The 21,080-nt window shown below is 40.3% G+C and overlaps 1 protein-coding gene across 1 annotated transcript in view; it reads right to left on the bottom strand.

Annotated features, from left to right (window-relative positions):
* Positions 1-8,346: 8,346 nt before the first annotated feature.
* DNAJB6 (DnaJ heat shock protein family (Hsp40) member B6) overlaps positions 8,347-21,080 on the bottom strand; it is a 92,439-nt gene continuing 79,705 nt past the window's right edge. Inside the window, exon 10 of the mRNA XM_037835723.1 lies at positions 8,347-10,030. Within this exon, the coding sequence (XP_037691651.1) occupies positions 9,948-10,030 (83 nt within the window). The 3' untranslated portion in view covers positions 8,347-9,947. The remainder of the gene's footprint in view (positions 10,031-21,080) is intronic.

Below are 21,080 nucleotides of genomic sequence, written 5' to 3' on the forward strand. Positions count from 1 at the left end.
TAAGAAATGCAGAATGACATGTTGAATATTTACAGATGAAATGATATGATATCTGGGATTTGTGTCAATATATCAGAGGAAGGGAGGGTGTAGATTAAAAAGTTTGGACATGTGTTGATCATTGCTAAAGCTGGGTGATCGGGAAAGGGGTTGCTCACCCTATTCCATTATGCCATTATATATTTTATATAATTTTGTAAATGTTTAAAATTTTCCATTGTAAAAGGTAAAGAGACGTAACAACCTACTGCAACATATGGTCTTAATTTACATTGTTTAAAAAAATTATAAAAGTCATTTTTGAAAATGGATTGAGAATTAGCTGGCATTGGGGAATTACTATTAGTTTTAGTAGGTGTGCTAATGGTATGGTATATATACGTAATTGTTAATCTAGATGATGGGCAAATACTATTTTTCTGTATGCTTGAAAATTTTCCATAATACAAAATTAAAGCAATAAAAGCCTAGTAAACATAACTCAAGAATTTTTCAGTCCACTGATAATCTGATGTGTGCATTCACCAAATGATGATGACCTTTCGTCCCAGTATATACCGGCTGTCCCGGCAAAATGATTCAACAGTGCCCTTTTTACTCTCAAAAGTATCCCAGTTTGGTTGATAAATTCAAGGTTACCCTAAGCAGGCTACTTACTCCTCCCCTTTCCTTTGGTGGGGGGGGGGGCGGCGAATTTCATTACTCATTTTTAGCATCTCTCCCAGCAGGCAAAGGTACTGAAGGGACCTGAAGGGGTTGTATGATAATTTTCTAGTTGCTTTCCCTTTGGCTAAAGGGAGCTTCTTGCTGTATTCCAGGACTGCATCCTCTCGAAAGGTAATCCTAAGAACAGATGATTGCTGTCTCTTGCAACACGTGCAGACTCCGACACGCTAAACATCTTAAGAAGAAATCTCCCAAAATGCCAGGCCAGAAAACCCGATCGTACACTGCCGCTGCCTTATTTATGAGCTCCCAAGGCTGAGCGTGGAGAGGAGTGCGTTAAACTCAATGGAGCAGCTCAGCATCCCTCTTGGGACCTATAAACTTAAAAGGGTATTTAGTTCTTACAGTCCAGGGGGAAGTTAGCTAATCAGAGCAATAAAGCCCAGCTCTAAGAGGAATCTGATGGGTTTTTTTTCCACTAACAATGGTGCCAGCTCAGGTTAATTCAGCCAGGTTTTCTATCCAGCAGTGGGCCAGGAAGGGGTGTGATTTATTTACCTAGCAGCATCCCTTGCACATAGTAGGTGCTTAATAAATGTGAACTGTTGACACAGCTTTCTCCCCTTCATGTGCCGTTAGCTCTGACTGAGGGACTTAGCTGAAACGTAACAATCCTTGCCAAGTGATTTGAAGTAAAAATCAAAGCTTCAAGCATAAAATCCCAGTCAGCTCCATCTTCCCACCCTGGCCCACAAAAACCACAAAAACATCAAAGAAGGTATCTTCACCCAGCATTGTTTTTTGTTGTTGTTGTTGTTGTTGGTTTGTTTTTTTACAAAATAACCAGTGGTCTAGAGCTGAGAATGACAGTAACTTAAGATGGTTAGCCCTGACCTTAGCCTACAACAGACCTGAACTCAAATCCCCATTTCAATCCTTTCTATCTTTGGATTTGGAGACAATTTCCTAATGTCTTAGAGCCTGTGCTCTCATTTGTACAATGAGAATGATCAAGTCGGTCTCATAAGATTGTTGTGAAATTATGTGGGAACGTCCATAAGGCCCCTCCCCTAGAGTAAGCCTCCAAAAGACATGGAAGTATGGCTAGTGCTGCCCCTACAGCCAACCCCCCAAGGGCAGCCCAAGCCCTAGGTGCTTCTAGACTCCCACGAGCTCCCCCTCCAGGTGGAGCCACCCCCATGTTCCAGGGCCTCTTCCCGGCCCTCTCGGCATGTCTCAAGTCTCTGCTGCAATGTGGTCCCATTTCCCAGGCCTTGTCCTTGACCTGCGTGGCTGAGCTGTATGACACAGGGTTTCTAGGGGGTGAGAATAAGGAAAGAACCAGGGGTGGGGTAGGGAAAGGATCCAGCAGATGCAGCCTCACCAGGGGGAGGGTACAGAATTTCAGAGGCCTGGATGGTGAAATTGTGGGTCTCACACCCCTGAACCAGGGCCTGATTTCAGCAAGCCCAGCCCCATCCATTCAGATCCAGACGACTGATTGCCATTTCCATAAATCAAATTTACTTCTTAGTAATGGGAAGATTCATTGTCTCTCGTCACCCAGTGTCACTGGATAATGGCTAGTCAGTTGGAGAAACAATAATTTTTATGCCATAAAAACCAAATTCCGTTTGTTCACTAAGAATGAATGCTGTTGATCAAGCGAAAACCTATTAAAAAAAAACCCAGAGAGGAAAGGCGAGGAATTAAGCTTGATGTATTGGATGCTGGCAGCCCTTTTATTAGCCATGTCCATTAGCAAATGGGAGGATTTACGGCCATGGGCTGGCCCACGACTCCCCCTTGGCCTGACACGGGAGCTGGAGGAGCAGAGGCAAGGAGGGCTGAACAGGACCTCTCCTGTCACAGGACCTGACTCCAGGCCCTGAGCACAGGGATAAAACAGGTAAAGCACTTAGAATTGCTCCTAACGAATAGTACACAATGAACGCTGATTATAACATGCCACCATGACAGGAAAAAATTTCTCCCTTTGCAGAGAAGGGTGGGGCTCATTCCAGCATTAGTACTGCCACGCAACCCTCTGTTCATTTTTTTCTAGAAAGGCCTCTACATGGCAGCACAGGTAGCTTTGACCCCTGCCCAGGACTTTGAGCCCCCAGCAGGCTGGAACTGAGTTTGTCTCCTCTTATTAGTGTCACCTGAGTTTGGAGTAGCTAAGGAAGTCATCTGACTTTAATGTCCTAGAGTCTATACAATTGTAGAAAGAAAGAAAATTGTTTACCCCTAGTCTGCTGTTGTGAAGTGAGGCTGGTAATAGACATGAAGAGTACTGGAAATGCTGAAGGCAAACTATAAATCCATATGCACAAGGAGATCTATACATACATTTTTAGTTTATCCTTTTTGCTCTCCAACTCCATTCTCAGTACTTCTGGACCTTCTGCAGAAGTTGGGACTCTGTTCAGGAGAGCTAATCTAGCTGTGTCTTGTCCCCCGCCCCCCCCCCACCCCCCCACTGGCCAGCTTTCCGTATTTGGAATTTCCATTCAGGGTTTCAGAACATTAAGAAACGGCTAAACCATCTCTCTCTGGGGCAACTTTTCTCTTTTCATTTCTGAGAGTATTGGACATTCAGAAATGGCAAGATCTTTTTGCTCTAACTCCCAGAGCCGCATCTCCTGGGACTAAGCCCAGGGAGTCATTCCTCTGAGGCCTGCAGGGTTTTAGAGCTGCTCTGCCTCCAGGCTACATCCCTCCACCTTATTCGGTAGACAAAGGTTGTGTACTCAAATCAAATGAGACTTAAAATGAAAAGGAATTCAGGGCAGAGTTCTTCAGACAAATTAATAATCCCCTGATGTGTCAACTTTTCACGGTGATTAAGTAACATAACTTTACCACTAAAACCCTACTGCTGCCCAGGGTGTTCATATAAAATAAAAATTGTCCCAAATTTCGTCTGGGACAGACATTTTTGTGCAATTAATTCACAACTTCCTTCTGGAAAGAAATGGGCCATCCTTGCTTAGGCAATTTTCTATAAACTGTAAATGCCTAGCTGTCGGAAATAAAGTGGTACCTGTAAGGGAATAAACGCTCTCTCGGTTCTGGAGGAGAAAAGAATTTATTTACGATCTTGCAAGATGGGGCGTCCAGCCAAACACGCGGAAGGCTGGCGCGCCAGAGGAGGAGAATGGCGATCTTTAAATCTCCTACTCCTAATTCGCAAGTCCCTCCCCTGTTTCCCCATTGACTGGGTACTACAGAGGTTACAGCCTATCCGAGAACACTAACTAATTCATCTTTTGAGATTTTAATTTGTACAGCCAATCCCAGGGAGCCAACTAGCTCATTATTGAGATTTTGAACTGATTAGCCAATCCCCCCCCAAATTTTTATTTTTTTGCTGTGAGTTCCCGCCTCTGATACTACCTCATGTCTCTTTACATCAGGCAGATTCTCTCTTCTCTTTGTCTGGGGCTTGTTTAAACTGGTTTTGCCTCCATTTCCCTTATTCCATGCTGTCTCTATGTGAAAACGAAACTTATTCCTTTCTTACACTAGCCCAATGCTTGGCGTGGAGGCTGGTAAATACACCTATTTTGAAGAAATGAATAACAAGGAACGACTCTCTTGCTTGGGAGAAGAGGCTTGGGTGCAGGGAGTCCTGGGTGGCCCAAGACTCCAAGCCTTTGGAGCAGGAGGCAGAGATGTTCCCTGTTATCACCTGTTTGGCAACCAGTGCCCTGAACTGCTTTTGACCAGTGTAATAAGACATAAGCAGCAACAGAATCTGTTGCTCTTTTTCGGTAATGTCCTATCTGATTTCTGTAGAAGCTCTGTATTGGTTTTATTTGCTGTCACCCCCTTCCCTCCCTTTGGTGGCCATCAGGCCCTCCTGCTGCCTTGGGGCCTGGAGTGAGCAGACTGGCAGTGAGTGGTTTGGGTGCAGCCCTCACAGCCCACGGGAGCACCTACCTCAGGCAGGGCGGGGCCTCAGTGCACCCTGCCAAGTTCAAAAGGGTGTCAGAGCCTTTTCGGCTCTCTCCTGCCTGGGGCTGCCCTGCCCACTGCACCCAGCCCTGAACGCAGCTAGATGTCTCTTAATTGTTAGACTTTCAGTTTTAAAAGTCTAACAATTTAAATGGGTCACTCCTTGTACCTCAGATGAGGAAGCCTGTCTTTACTTGCTAGCTTGCCTTTTTACTTTTTTTTTTTTTTTTTTTTTGCCGTGACATTCTTCTACACACTTAATTGCAGTTTTCTCGCCACCAATTTGTTATTGCTGTTAGCCTCCCATTCCAACCATCTGCTTAGAGACATAATCACCAGCACAGTGCTGCTCTCATGGCCCTCCCTTTGATCCCCAGGCTGCCTTTGTATCCTCAGACCTCCTGTTGTGCCGCCCCCCCCCACCCCCGCCTTTTATCTCCTCCCTGTGTGCACATGCGAACCCACCCACCCTTTTTAGTCGGCTGCCATCCTGTTGTCTCAGAGCTGGGTCTCGGCTGTTATTCAGCTTTATTGTCTACTCTTCCATCCATGAAGATAAATAGAAAACACTGATTTATTTCATCTTTAATGGTCAACTAGGCAATAGGTACAAGATGAGGGTTCAGCTCTTTCCAGGGAACAAATTTTAACTAAACAGCCCTGGTTAGAATTATCTAGTTTTGATGCTTCATTAACTCACTTATTAATTCCTTTGCTCAAGCGCTGAACAGCTGTGATGCTGTGGGTTTGGAAGAAGGCTCCATGATCAGGAGGTGCCCCTGACTGGAGGACCACAGTGAGCAGCTCTGCTGTGTGCAAAGTAATGTTGGGCAGCGGCTGGCCTCAGGGCAGGGGGAGGGTATTTTGGGACTAGGGAGGCCACTGCCACCCTGTGACAGCTGGGGGCGGCTCCCATAGCACCACTACTGGTGGAGGAGCAGAGTGTGGCTGCCACAGCCCAGCAGGGACCTCATCCAGCCCACTCACCCTGCAGGAAAGGGGTTGGAGTTTGTCAAGTGAGGACTATACTGGGCTTTCTGTACAGTCATTCAGGAGAGCTTGTAGTGACTACCCCAAAGAATGGTTCCATCTTCATTCTGGGTTCTCATAATGCCACCACTTTTCACACTGTGTGATCCTCAGGCACATGGGTAATGGGGCTACCAGCTCGACACATTTGATGAAGGTCAACAAATAAGGACTGGAATGCAATTCAGCAGAGGATATCAATGACAGGCAGTTGTCACAAAAACTTACTAATTAACCTTTTACTGAATGACAGAAGAGATGAAATTCACTTAGTGGCATTAGGTGTGATAAAATTGTATTTTAAAAAAAATGAAAACCACTTTCAATAATTTATGGAATTTTTGCCAACATTAACACCTGAGAGCCTCCCTTCAAGACTGAAGTCCAGAGAAGTTGCTGCATCACAATGCTGGGGCTTCAAAAGGAGGCCCAATGATTTAGTGTTCAACATGCAAAGACAAATAGCTTCCTCTTGTATGCATTCCTGGATGCCATTTCCACATGTGGGTTGCTGACTGCAGCAAGATAAATACTAGAGAATGTTTCCTCTTCCTCTAGTTGAATGCCACCCTTCCCCCTCCCCCCAAAACACATACACTACTTTCTACCTTGATGTCTAAAAACAAACACCCAACTCACTGCTTCCTGGAAATAAAGATCTATAAAAAGGGAAGAAAAAAAAGGGCTCATGGGAAAAGATCTCTTGGCAAGGAAGCTAAATATAGAGCTACCAAAGAAAGCAAACTTTTGGAGTGACAAAAGATCACTGGTGAGAGGTGGCAATAACATGAATTTGGGATCCACATCTGATGATTCTTAGGTCTCCTTACCTGCCAAAGACTTTCAAAATAAAATGTTTGGCAAAGACAAAAAAAAAAAAAAAATCAGATGTAATGATTAAGACAAATAATCTTATGGTTTCGCTTTTTTAAGGCTCTGAAGAGTAGTTTAAAAGAATTTTCCTTTGGATTGTATCAGTGTCCCTTTCAGGTTTGAGTATTACACTAGTTACGTAAGATGTTACCATTGGGGGAGACAGGGTAAAAGGTACAAGGGATCTATTTTTGCAATTTCCTGTGAATGTGTAAGCATTTCAAAATAAAAGCTAAAAATTTATTTTTTAAAAGTAAATTTTACAGCCCGTAATATTCATAACAAAGGTGGAAAACAGTTACAGGATGGCCTGAGGTGGTATGTAGAAGTTACACTCAGAAAGGATATTCCTTTAAGTCCTGGACATCCTATTCAGCAATCCCACAAGTTCTACACCCCAAAAGCTATCTCCTCTGGATGAAGAAGTTGCAATTGGAGGCTAGTGCCTAACTCCCTTCCTTTCCAACTCCTCGCTTTTCCCTGCCCCACCCTCCTCCCCTACTTTATCAACCACTTCCATGGATTTTTGTCCAGCCCTCAAGAAACACCACCCGAAAAATCACAAAGTAATGTGTAATGCGCCCTGTCTCCTCCCAATCGTTCCAACAATTTGTGTCTCCTAGATAAAAAAAAAAAAAAAAAAAAGAAAAGAAAATCTACTATATGCATACATGTGTTGGGATTTTCAGCCCCCTCCTCAAAATCCCTACTGCCCTCTCCAGACCAGTCTCTTCTATGTGGGAAAGGAAGAGCCTGTGCTTATTATATGAACAAGCATAGTCTTTCAAGCAATCTCAACCAGGATGTAAACAGAGACACATTTACTCTTCACACACAGCAAATTCTGTGGCTCAAACACTCAAAAGAAATTAGAAATGCCTCAACCCCCAAATCTAATCTTGCAGCACTGTGGTAAGAGTTTTTGTGGCAAGCAGATAGAGGTTTGAACACTGCTCCTCCACTTGTTACCTATGAACCTTTATTTCCTCACCTGTAAAGTTCAGATACCTACCTTGTTGACCTGGTATATACTGGGCACTAATAGATGTTAGCTGCCTTCTCCTCCTGAAGGGTCAGTGTAGCCTTTCCCACATCCTTGAAAATTCATGTGGACATTTTTAATGAAGAAGCATTAGAAAAAGATACCTTTGCAAGTGACCTGAACCCTTGTGCAAGGTCCAAGTTTAGTATATAAGAAATGTATGGGGTACCCAACAGCTTTGATGAAAGTTGATTACATGCTTGACATGTCTTGGTTTACGGGCTTGGCTTATCTTGAAAACACCCGAGTACTCCAATAATACACTGTGGGTAACCAGTGTATTCTTTCTTGTGGTGGGCCTTGAATAAGCAGAGTAAAAAGTGCTATAGCTTCAATGTGTTTTTTTTTAAGGACTGCCTTCTCCCTGTGTCACAATTTCAACAATACTGAAATCCTAGTACTTGAACAGCTTTGATTAACAAACTCTTTTTTTAAAAAAATTCAAAAATCATGAGTATCACTTGTGGTGGGTTTATTACTTAGGAGACAATTTTAACTCCTAAAAATGATTTTATCACAACCCCTTCCTCTTCATTCCTAGAAAGGCCGTGATTTTATGACATGAATACTGAAGTGTTTTGTCTCGTCATGATCACTATCCAAAGTCTAAAAAAGAATGTCCTACTCGTTTCTCTCCAATGTTTTCCATTAATTTGAGCACAGGCTGTTTATTTTATACAACATATATTCAAGGGAATATTATCTTTAAAATAACATTCATTTTATACTGTATATCTTAGAATACAAAGTGATAAAACATTATCGTTCATAATCACAAAATATTCTAAAGTATGCATAATTAAATGATGACGAATTGCTTTTATTTTTAATTACTAATAGCAGTGCAACTTACTGATACTTATAAATGATGGCAAATGAACTGTACTAAATTAAAGCTTATATTTTATTTATGCAGCACTTCACATGCTTCATGCTTTCATGGTTACATTTCCCACAATAAGCATTAAATACCAGGGGCAAACCTCCTCAGCAAATCCTCCCCACCAAATTCAAATGAACAAAACAAACTTTCCCGTAACAGTCATTTTAAAATCACACAGATTACACTCATTTCTGAATTCCAACTCCATGGGATTGCTACATGGTACCACAGTGTAGCAAGCCAAAATATATCTGAGTTTTGACACTGCTAGATTAAAATTGCTGGTATTTTAAACACATCCAAGTTTTTTACGATGCCCTCATTTCCAAGAGTACAAAGAAAAAAAGAAATATGAACAATAGCTCCCTATGTTAAAAAGGAAGGAAAAACTTACTGAAAAGGAACATGCAAGAAACAAGTTAAGGAAATACCAGTTTCTATTCAGTGCTCAATTAAAAAGTTAAGAAGCAATATATCATGCAAATGAAATAATTACAGGAAGCTGGGGAGAATTTTGCTAGAATGAAATGATTTTTAAAAAGGAGTCAGTGTTTGCAAACTGAAATACTTAGTTCAACCTAACTGCTCAATACCTGATGTGTAAGTACATATATATGGACGTGTGTGTATCTCATCTATTTTTTTCCCTAGCATGACTAAATTATAAGAGCTAGAGATGGTATTGCAGAACAAAATTTTGTAGAATCCTGTGTATGTGCTAAAAGAACAATTATGGATACAAGGGGGGGGGAGATGGCATTGAGCAACAATTAAATAATATTTGAAGTAGAATTTGGACTGCTTAGAGAGGATTAAAATAAAGATAAATATAAGGAATGATTTTACATCTGAAGTGACTCAGTGTTGACCTACCATGTATAAGTCCAGATTGCTTTGAAGAATTCATACTCAGGTCTTAAACTTATTAAAAAAAAAAAAAAAAAAAGTATCCTTATATTCATGATTCAATGTGTAATTTACATTATCTTTAAATTATGCTATACTTAATTATATTCTAATTTCAAATACTTTACTGCCATTAGGGGAAAAAGTCATTTCATGAATATATAGTCAATATCTGTATTGTACTATACTTCTAAAGCTATAAATATTTCAGTAGTTTGTATAGTGGTTGAACAGTTGAAAAGAATGAGACAGAGCCTTAGGAAAAATGAATTAGATTCTTAACAATGCTATAGGAAAACACTAATAAGATTCAGTGCTGGGGAAAAGCAAAATTAAGTCTATGCTGTGTTCCAAATTTCAATGATTGTCAACCATTATCATCAACTCACTTCTTCTGACATCCCTAATCTACAGTGATCAAGTGTCCACAGACCTGCTAAAAATAAGTGTGATCTTGGTATGGAATATTAAATAAGATGTCTTCTATCTCGAGTGTGTACAACCAAAACACACACAGAACCCAGGCCCGTGCTCCAACGTTATGTGAGCATTTGGTGCAAAAGTGTGCATGTGTCTGGTAAGTCCAGTCTAGTGATTCCCTTTGGTCGACTTCTTCTTCTTCTGCTCCTCTCTCTGCTTCTGCTTCTTCCTCTTGCCACCTTCTTTGAATCCTAAGGAAACATGGCTTGTAAAACACTGTTCAGAATAGCAACTGTTTCCCCATTAAGAGGCAAACATGTTTTCTCATTTCCCCAGGTTAAAAAAAAAAAAAAAAAAAAAGCAACAAAGTCTCATTTTCTATCTTTTCTAAACCTAAATAAAAACATGAATTGATTTTTAAAAATTGCACATTGAAAATCTTTAAAATTTTTCAAAGAACTCAAAACCAGTCATAGTTTCTGTAATGAACAAACACAACTAGGCATTTGTAACACAGGTTCTTTCATCACCCAAGCAGCCAAGTTTAATATGCCAGCTCTGTTGAATTAATTGCTTAATGAAGTCTTCACTTCAGTCCTCAGACTACATCCTTGGTCCTACCTTCGAAATGTGCAACCTTCTTAGTAAACTAATCTATGGCAAAGCTGCTTCCACCTCTGGTGGTAGGATTCAAGAGCATTTCACTGTGCTGGCTCTTGGCCTGGCTAGATCAAAGGCACTTAGAAACCCTGATGTGGATTAGGCTCATTTTTCATGAGTTCTGTGGTGTTCAGCATGAGAAAGTTTCCCATTTCTTTGCTGGGGACAAAAACTTTTCATTTCCCCCTGAATTATGCGCTTAAAGTTAACAACTGCATGACTACTGCTAAAGCCATGGGAGAAAGATGATGTATGAGCATATTCACCCTCTCAAGATTTTAGCCAAAGAGCCAGAAATAAAGAACTCTGACTTCAATTCCACAGTAACTGTCTTAGAACTTTTTGCTTAATCAGTCCATACTGATGTGGGTGGAGAAACTGCACAATCAAGCCCAGGGAATTAGACAGATGTTTAACTTGGGTAACAGAAGAACTTGAGATCAATTTTAAAATCTTGACTGAAATGAACATGCATTACAAAAACAAAAGGAGGTCACTGCAGGCCTACAATTTAATACATACGGATTCCTAAATATGCTGAAAAACATCTATGTAAGTACTATCAAAATTTTAAATTATGGAGTCACTGTCTTATAAGGAGATATTTTAGAGCATAATCATCTACCTTCTACTGTCCAGACAGAAAAATGAACAGACTAATAGACTTCTCACTACTGAGAATGACTGTTCATTCACTCACCTTACTGTAGAATCTCAATCACTGGGTAGAGATCAGATTTCTTATTTTAATTAGATGGGTTTGTAGGCCCAGTGCATACAGCTAACCTATAACTTAATCATGACACATGTCCCACGTTGGCTAATGACAATCATGTTTATAAGCAAGGGCATCTGCCTTTGTTAACAGGTGAAAGTCTACTGAGTGTGTTTTACTCACATTACAGGACTGAACTGAAGTAAACACACAACGTTTTTAAGCAGGCAGCCCTATTCAGAACCGTTTACTCAGAAACAATGGAAACACTGGGCTGGCTTATTCCATGTGTAGGAGACATGTGCCTCAAATTAAAAAAAAAAAAAAAAGGCTCTTAGGAGACCCTAAAGTTTTCATATAATGCAGATCTATTCCACATTCAACAGTCCTTCACCAATCATTTTGTATTCTTATTTGTAAATTGTGCACATATTTTAAAGGCTGCAACTTTTAGAAGGTGCCCATGCAATCAAAATGTTTTAGCAACCCTAATGTTACAACAGCAAAATAGATTATTTTACTCTGTAAACTGCTAAATCCGTCAATTCCAAGATACTAGTTGAAAAGCAATGTTCTATACTACTTCCTGGTCTTAATGTCCCTGGAAAAAGGAGACCAACAGGAAATATCTTGCTTGAAGCAAGTGTCCATGATAAATTGGGGAAAAGCAGCTCTTCTTTTCCTATCCTTTCTTCCTAGTAAAACTTCCCAAACCTAAAACAAAAGCTAGCATGAGAAATACTCCTTGCTATACATCCAATCAGCAGTCTCAAAATGTCAGCTTCAGAAGCTCAAAGGACTCAATTTTTAATTGTTCACACCACTCAGCTTCCTCCAACTGATTCTAGAGTACAACTTGGGGCTAAAAGACTGTGCACTTCAGAAAAGGCAGCGATTCTTGAAAGCAATGAAGGAAAAGAAAAGGGAAGAACAGTGAAGAAATAATATCCTTCAAGGTAACAAACATAGAACAATTTTAACTTTGAAAGTGCCTGATAGGACAGACCTGGTTTGTGTTATGTGTCAGTGTACTTTTGACTACTCTATATCCTATACCTGGATGCGATCCTGAGGAAATATCTTGCTTGGTCTTATGTTTTTGGATCATGAATTCTTTATTAAACCACAAAAATCATGAAGACTTCAGGTGCTCAAACGAAAGCTATAATGGAGGGTGACATCAAGGAAGGTCTACATTTGGTCCTAGATAGATCTTAAGTGGAGAAAATCTCCAAAGTGAATTGCTTCTGTAATTAGTTCCCAAGATCAGCTTTGAGTCATGCAAGTGAAAGTAAGTGGTTTTCAAAGCAGGGAAGAAGTTTATAAATAATGACAAGCTAAGGACACTGATGAGTCCATTAACATTAATAGTGAATTAAATTAAAAAGCCCTCATGTGTTAGTTATCTGGTATTGCAATCAATTATGGTGCTGATGCAATGAACTAGGAGATGAGAAATGGAGATATTAAACAACAGTGGCTTCCTGGCTTTTTGACTCATTTAGTTGCAATGTTTTTTAAAAACAGGTTTTTCATGCAAGGAGATGAGGATGGCCTCTTTTCCTCCCACCGGACTCAATACAATTACAAATAAAATAGACCATAAAGAAAAAAACCTGTCTAATCTACCACTATTTTATCTTTAACTCCATTTATATCCCTCTGAGGCTCAAGAAGTCAATCCAAGTAGAAGTAAGAAAATCAAAGTTTTTTCCATCCACAGTCCCCCATAATGTCCTTGTGATCACATTCAAACTCAACTGTGACTCTGTGCTGGTTGAATCTATTATGGACCCCAGAAACGACTATGTTCTTTTAATCCAATCTTGTGGGGGCAGGCCTACTGTGGGTGGGAGCTTTTGATTAGGTTGTTTCCATGGAGACGCAACCCACCCAATTCAAGGTGGGTCTTAGTCCCCTTACTAGAGTCCTCTATGAGAGTATAAAAGGCAGAGACATTTTGAAGGGAGCTCAGAGAAGCTAAGATACGTAATCCAGAGTTGGCCTCTGGGAGAAGCAAGGAGGACCCACAGGAGCTGAGAGAAGCTAAGACAGAAGCCCAGAGACATGTGGAGAAAGCCATGGAAACCAGAGGCTAAACCCGGGAGAGGACCAGCAGACTCCTTCTTCCCATGTGACAGAGGAACCCCAGATGCCACTGACCTTTCCTCAGAGAAGGTATCTTACTCTTGATGCCTTAGTTGGGACATTTTCCTGGCCTTAGAACTGTAAATTTGTGAACTAATAAACCCCCATTGTAAAAGCCAGTAGTCCATTTCTGATATGTTCGAAACAACATACAAAAGGTGGGAAAGCCCTATGAAAGTGGGAGCAAAAGGTCAGGAAGTGTTCCTGAAAAACCAGCCCCTGAAAAACTGACTAGGGAAAGGTGAGCAGAACTTGAAATGCTGGCAAACAGAGGCTGAGGGGAGCCATCCATTGCATGAAGGGTAGTGGGATCTCTCTTGAGGAAACAGGCTTCTGGCCAGGTTCAGCGGATGCTCCTCTCCTACCACACCACTAGGAGAGACCTGAATGTGAAAGCTACTGAACCGCAAAACATTAGTCTTTGGGACCTCTGGCATCTATTTATACACCTGCACTCTCTTTTCTCCTATCATAAAATCTAACATTTGATCTAGAAGGGACCTTAAAGCCTATTCATTGATTAGATGTGAAATATGAAGTCCAAAAAGGCAAAGTAATTTACCATAGAGCACACAACAAGAAAAAGCCAAATTTAGATTTTAACACAGTCCACCATGTCACCACTACCCTGACTCCCCCCCAGGAGACCATCTTACAGTCACAACATAGAGAAGCTGAGGAATTAATTTCTTACAAAAATTTCTTATTCTTATGCCACTTCTCCTGTAAGTCATTTTAAATGTTAAGAAGACCACAGACAGTTTGATCAAGATGGCAGTGTAAGACATTCCAGGGTTCCCTTCCCCGAGAGAATCTCTGAATTTGCAAAAATTGTCCGAACACCTTCTTCAAAACTCCATAAGGGTTAAAGGGTTGCAGTAACTGCGCAAGTGTCAAATCAAGAAAATCAACTTCCAAAAACAGTAGGAGATGGTGATATATGAGAATCCTGTATTTTAAGCATGATTTTTCTGTAAACCACAACTTCTCTAATTTAAAACAAACAAAAAACAGTCAGAGTAGGTTGTGGTGCCGTTGTTGGTCCCTCCTCCACTCCCTCCTTGGTGCAGCGTGTAGCCAGCCTGTGCTCCCATTGTGGGTCCCTCGCCCTGGTCCAGAGGGAGCAGAATAAGCCCTATGTGCATTTGGGATGCCTGTATTTTGGTACAACATGCCAGTCTATTGGGTGTCAGCCTGAAAGACTGAACTAGGGTACTAGGGCTCTGGCTCACCCTCCCAGAACTTGCCCTGTAGGCAGACGCAGGTGGCAGAAACTAAAACTAAAATGAGAGCAACAATTAAATGAAAGCAGCCTGGGACAAATAACTACCATGCTTTAAGATATACAATAGAGCACCTGGGAGGAAGGAAAAGTCTATTTCACAGGGAGCAAAGGGGGCATTCTGATTCCTATAAATTGGAGAATTCCTAAGGTCTCCAGCAAGCACAAGCCAAGACACTGGCTCAGAAAAGATGGAGAAACCCCTGCACTTCTCTTTCACCTTAATAGGAGGGCTAACTTCTAAAGAGTACTAGCCAAGGCAGAACCAATTTGCAAAGACTAAATTTGGTGTTTTCTGTCTGTTTGTTTCTGTTAGCTCCTGGCACTCAAGGAAATCTCTGTCATATTACTTGCTGGGTATAAACTTAAGGAACAGACCACTTAGACACTAAATCCAAAAATTAACACTTTAAAATATTAAAATGTACAGTGTGCAACAAAAGACTACACGACAAAAAAAAGGAACAGGAAACAGGACATGATGGCCCATCAAAAGGAACAAAATAAAAAACCAGAAACCATCAACAAGAATAACCACACACTGGTCACTAGTGAAAGGCTTCAGAGAAAACTGAAATGATTCAGGCTGAGGAACTGAAAGAAAAAAGAATGAAAAACGTGACCAGGGCACTGTTCAGACTGAGTGAGACATTTCAGGGTTCTAGTAACTCAACAGAAGCTTTGAAAAACCAGCAAGAACTGTGGCAGAATCACCTTTCTCAAGACTCCAGTAAACAAAGGACCACAGTTGTGGGGCGAGCACCAAATCAAGAAAAAGTCTTCTTGAAAGCAGTAGGATCTCTGGTGTCACGGCTATCTCCTCCCCCACTCCTTACTGGCTCAGCACAGAGCCAGTGCGCACTCCTAGTGAGGATCCTTGCTCCTGGTTCCACAGGAAGCTGAGTGGCCTTCACACATATGCTGGGAACATGTACGTCTGGTTCAATCTGTCTGGTGGTGGTCTGAGGGGCTTGCCATCCCAGAACGTGCCTTGTGTGTCAAAGACAGCTCAGAGAGCTATGCGACAGCAGTCAGGTTAGCTGCCTGGAGCAACAGATTGCTGGCTGTAGGAAATACAGTGCTGAGCCAGGGGCCATGAGAAAACAGTTTCCTAGGGCCTTATGCCCATGCCTGACTCAAACCTCACTGCAGAAAGGATCAGGGAGGCCCCGAGCTATTCTCATGCAACCCACTGTATGGATAAGCCCTGAAGGGAAGTGCCCCCCCCACCCGGATCAATTGCATAGAATGGTAAAGGTATATTCAACAAAAGGTTACAAAACATACAAAGAAATGGAAATCCCAGGCAAAGGAGAAGAATAAAATATTAGAAACATTCAATGAGGATCATACCTAGAACATTCCAGACAAAGACTTCTAAAATATGCTCAAAGATATAAAAGAAAATATGGACAAAGAACTAAAGGAAATCAGGGAAATGAACACAAAGAATATCAACAAAGCTATAGAAATTATGCAAAGGAACCAAACAGAGCTGAAGAACATGGTAAAATTCCCTAGAGGGGTTCAAAAGCAGATTGAAGTGTGAATATATCTCAATAAAATTGCATTAAAAAAAAAAAAGCAGGTTGGAGCTAGCAAAAGAATCATCTTAAAGACAACTGAAATTATTCAGTCGAGGAAAAGAAGAATGAAGGAAGAAAAGTGAATAGAGCCTGAGGAACCTATGGGACACAATCAAGCATACCAATAAACTCATTGGGGGAGTCACAGAAGGAGAATAAAGGGGCAAAGAGAATATTCAAGGATACTAACCATATTTAACAAATGACATGAATAGGCACATCTAAGATACTCAACAAACTGCAAACCGCTAAACCCATAGTCCCACACTGCACCGTGTTATAATCAAACTGCTGAATGCCAAAAATAAAAAAAGAATTCTGAAAAGTAAAAAGAGAAAAAGCAACATGTCATGTATAATGGACCCTCAATAAAATTAAATTCCAATTTCTCACCAGAAACCATGTAAGCAAGAAGGCAGTGGGATGACAGCAAAAAACTGCCACCCCGCAAAAAATAAATTAATAATAATAATAAAAAAAAAAACAAGCACACAAAAATAAACAAAAATTGCCAACCAAGAATTTGCCAAAGACAGCAAAACTATCTGTTAAAGAGGAGGGACAGATTAAGGCATACTCAGATAAACAAAAGCTGAGATTAGTTCATCACCACTAGATTGACCGTACAATAGAGCTAAAGAGAGTTCTGTGGGTTGAAAGAACAATAGACAATGGATTGAAACTGCATGAAAAAATAAAGATCTATGGTGAGGGTAATGACGTGGTAAATATAAACGCCAGGACCGTTGTACTTTTGCTTTGTAATTTTACTTTTACTCCCTATGGGATCTAAAAAGAAAATACATAAAATGAAAATGATAAATCAATGGTTTGGGACTCATATGTACAAATATGCAATTAGTGATAAGAACTACATAAAGGTGAGAGGACAGAAGGGTATAGGAACAGAGTTTGTGGATATATTTTAGTTAAGTTGGTATCAAAGCAAACACTTTTGCTACAGATTTAGGATGTTAAATCTAAGTCCCAGGGTAACCACAAAGAAAATATCTGAAAAATACATACAGAAGGAAATGAGAAGGGACTCAAAATCATACACCACAAAAAATCTAATACATACGGAAATAGGCATTAACAGAAGAACCGAGGGGCAAAAAAAGGTATAAAACTTACAAAAACCAAATACAAAATGGCAGAAGAAAGTTCTGCATTAACAGTAGTTACTTTAACTGTAGGTGGATTACTCTCCAGTCGAGAGCAGAATGGATAGGAAAGCTTGACCCAACTATATGCTGTTTACAAGAGAACCGCCTTAAATTCAAAGATACAAATAGGTTGAAAGTGAAAAGATAGAAAAAGTATACCAAGCAAATAGTAACCATGGGAAATGACATAACTGTACTAGTATCAGCTAAATATGTTTACATTAATCAGAAACCATTATGAGGGACAAAGAAGGTCACTGTATGCTGATAAAGGGGTCAATTCAATAAGATGCAACAATTATAAACATATATGCACCTCATGACAGAGTCCCAAAATATATGAAGCAAACACTAACAGATTTAAAGGGAAAAATAGACAGTACTATATTAATAGTATGAGACTTTGATACACCACTTTCAATAATGGATAGAATATCTAGGAAGAAGATCAATAAGGAAAGAGAAGACCTGAACGATACTATAAACCAATTATTCCTAACAGATATATACAGAACACCCAACAGCAACAGAATACACATTCTGGTCTAGTGCACAAGGGTCATTCTCCGGGACAGACCATATGTTAGGACACAAAACAAATCTCAATAAATTTTAAAAGGCTGAAATCATAAAACGTATCTTTTCTAACCATAAAAGAATGAAGCCAGACATCAATAACATAGGGAGAACTGGAAATTCACATATGTGGAAATTAAATAACATTCTCAAACAACCAATGAATCGAAGAAATCATAAGGGAATTCAGGAAATTTAGGAAATATTTTAAGGAGAATGAATGGGGGAATTCCTAAGATAACGAGCGCAAAGCCTAGGGCAGAAAAGAAGGACTAACTTTCTCCTCAGGCTCAGAAAAGAAGGACTAACTTTCTCTTCAGGGTGATTTTCTTGATAGGAGGGCTCAACTCTGGAGAGCACCAACTAGCGCAGAGTCAATTTGCAAAAACTGTGAAAGGTGTTTTTTACACTGATTGGTTTGTTCTTATTAGCTCCTGGCATCCCAGGAAATCTCTGGCATATCACTAGCTGGACAGAAACTTAAGGAACTGTCAGGGACTGACAGTCCAGAGTTAACACTTTAAAACATTAAATGTGCAGTGTGCAGATTACAAAATGAAGAAACAGGAAGCGATGCCCCAACCAAAGGAACAAGATAAAATTTCAGAAACCATAAATGACTTTGGATATCCTGAACAAAGACTTAAGAAAATGATCTTCAATGTGCTCACTGAGATAAAGGAAAACACAGAGAAAAGATACCAGGAAAACAGTCAATGGACAATACGAAAATCTCAATAAAGAGACAGAAATTTTAAAAAGGAACTAAACAGAAGTACTGGAATTGAAGAACCCAATAACTGAAATGAATTTCCTAGTGGGTTTCAACAGCAGATTACAGATGGCAGAAGAATCAGTGAACTCAAAGATAAGACAACTGAAATGATTCAGGCTGAGAAGCAGCAAGAAAAAGAACACAGAAAAAGAACTTCAGACAAACTAAAAAACACCTAGCACAAATGACAACACTTCAGGGAACATTTGGTGGACATTTGGTATGCCCCAGCTGAACAAGCCCCATCATGCAATTTTGCGACCTTATGTATATGATAGGATGTGGGGTCACATTAACCCTGCTTAAAGTTACATATAAGTACTAGGGATCACTAGGCTAGAAGAAAGAAGTGAAAAATGCAGCCTCTTCCTGATAGCAGTTCACCATTTGCCTCAGAGAACCCTCACCAGGCACCAATCAAGAGACCTCAGGCAATGAGAAGGCAGACCTTATATGACCACTGTCTGCCATGTTTTTTTTTTCCTTCCAAAAAGTTAACTATTTCAGATAGTTTTACTAGAGTAACAACACCTTGATGAGGTACCTGTAGGTGAACAGAATTGTCTCATCACCATGGAAGCAAATTCTTGGGGCTGAACCAAGAAAAAGTAGTTTTCATTTATCCTTAGAGCCAGTTCCATCTGGGTGAATAATCCCCTACAAAGTCTTATAGAAAAACAGAAGTTTTACAGAAAATCGCTCTCCCTGTCCATTCAAACAGGCCCTATACATAAGTTTTTTTTTTTTTAATCTTCATTTTATTGAGATATATTCACATACCACGCAGTCATACAAAACAAATCGTACTTTCGATTGTTTACAGTACCATTACATAGTTGTACATTCATCACCTAAATCAATCCCTGACACCTTCATTAGCACACACACAAAAATAACAAGAATAATAATTAGAGTGAAAAAGAGCAATTGAAGTAAAAAAGAACACTGGGTACCTTTGTCTGTTTGTTTCCTTCCCCTATTTTTCTACTCATCCATCCATAAACTAGACAAAGTGGAGTGTGGTCCTTATGGCTTTCCCAATCCCATTGTCACCCCTCATAAGCTACATTTTTATACAACTGTCTTCGAGATTCATGGGTTCTGGGTTGTAGTTTGATAGTTTCAGGTATCCACCACCAGCTACCCCAATTCTTTGGAACCTAAAAAGGGTTGTCTAAAGTGTGCGTAAGAGTGCCCACCAGAGTGACCTCTCGACTCCTTTTGGAATCTCTCTGCCACTGACGCTTCATAAGTTTTTATTAAATATCTCAAATTGAGAGGAATGAAATGAAAATACACTTATTATCTGGTAAATGGAAGGAACCAAGAATATAAGGACGCTAAAATGGAAAAGCTTGAGTTGTCCTTTGATTTTTGAAAGGTATATAAATCCTTCAATTCTTCTTGTGTCCCTGACTTCCCTATATGATGAATATACATATCATATTCTAAAAACTTAGCCCACTCCAAATTCTTTAATCATGCACCACAGGGAGGGTCTGCTGGTATAAGAGGATTTCCTTACCCGGAGAGGTTTAGGACACTGTGTATGACAGGAATAAAGCAAGTTGCAGAAAGTCAAAGTAAGTAATTGTGTGAGAATTAACTGAAAGGAAACTACTACTTAGAAAGCAAAAAAAAAAAGAATTGGGGTCTTAGTACATGACAGAAAGTGGTGTAAACAGCCAACACACTATGCAAGCTTCCCTTTTTTCAAACTATGTCTTTCAGAAACTATTTACCTTACTGTGACCTCATAAACCATGAGGTAAATAAGTTCAAATTCAAAATCTACTTTGTTTCCCACTTAAAAGTACAGTTTTCTCACATCTCAATATTCAGCAAAACAAACCTTAAACAAAGCCCCTAACCTGAATCAAAAAAACACGTGCTTATATAAAAACAAATCACCCCCAGGCGGGGCAAGAGGGAGGACTGGTGAGCTGTAAGTTTTAGTTACTCCTCCAGGAAAGTAGGTAAAAAGCCAGGAACTGCGTGGACTGGACACCACAGAGCAATCTGTCTTTGGGCATACTTCATACAACACACATGAAAACGTGGAACTGCTGAGATCAGCGAAATCTGTAAGTTTTTGCAGCCAGGAGACCCGCGCCCCTCCCTGCCAGGTTCAGTCCCGGGGGAGGAGGGGCTGTCAGCTCCGGGAAGGAGAAGGGAGAACTGCAGTGGCTGCTCTTATCGGAAACTCATTCTACTGATTCAAACTCCAACCATAGATAGACTGAGACCAGACACCAGAGACTCTGAGAGCAGCCAGCCCAGCAGAAAGGAGACAGGCATAGAAAAAAAACAACACGAAAAACTCCAAAATAAAAGCAGAGGATTTTTGGAGTTCTGGTGAACACAGAAAGGGGAAGGGCGGAGCTCAGCCCTTG

The sequence above is a fragment of the Choloepus didactylus genome, chromosome 5 (genome assembly GCF_015220235.1).
Source record: "Choloepus didactylus isolate mChoDid1 chromosome 5, mChoDid1.pri, whole genome shotgun sequence".
Classification (NCBI taxonomy): domain Eukaryota; kingdom Metazoa; phylum Chordata; class Mammalia; order Pilosa; family Megalonychidae; genus Choloepus; species Choloepus didactylus.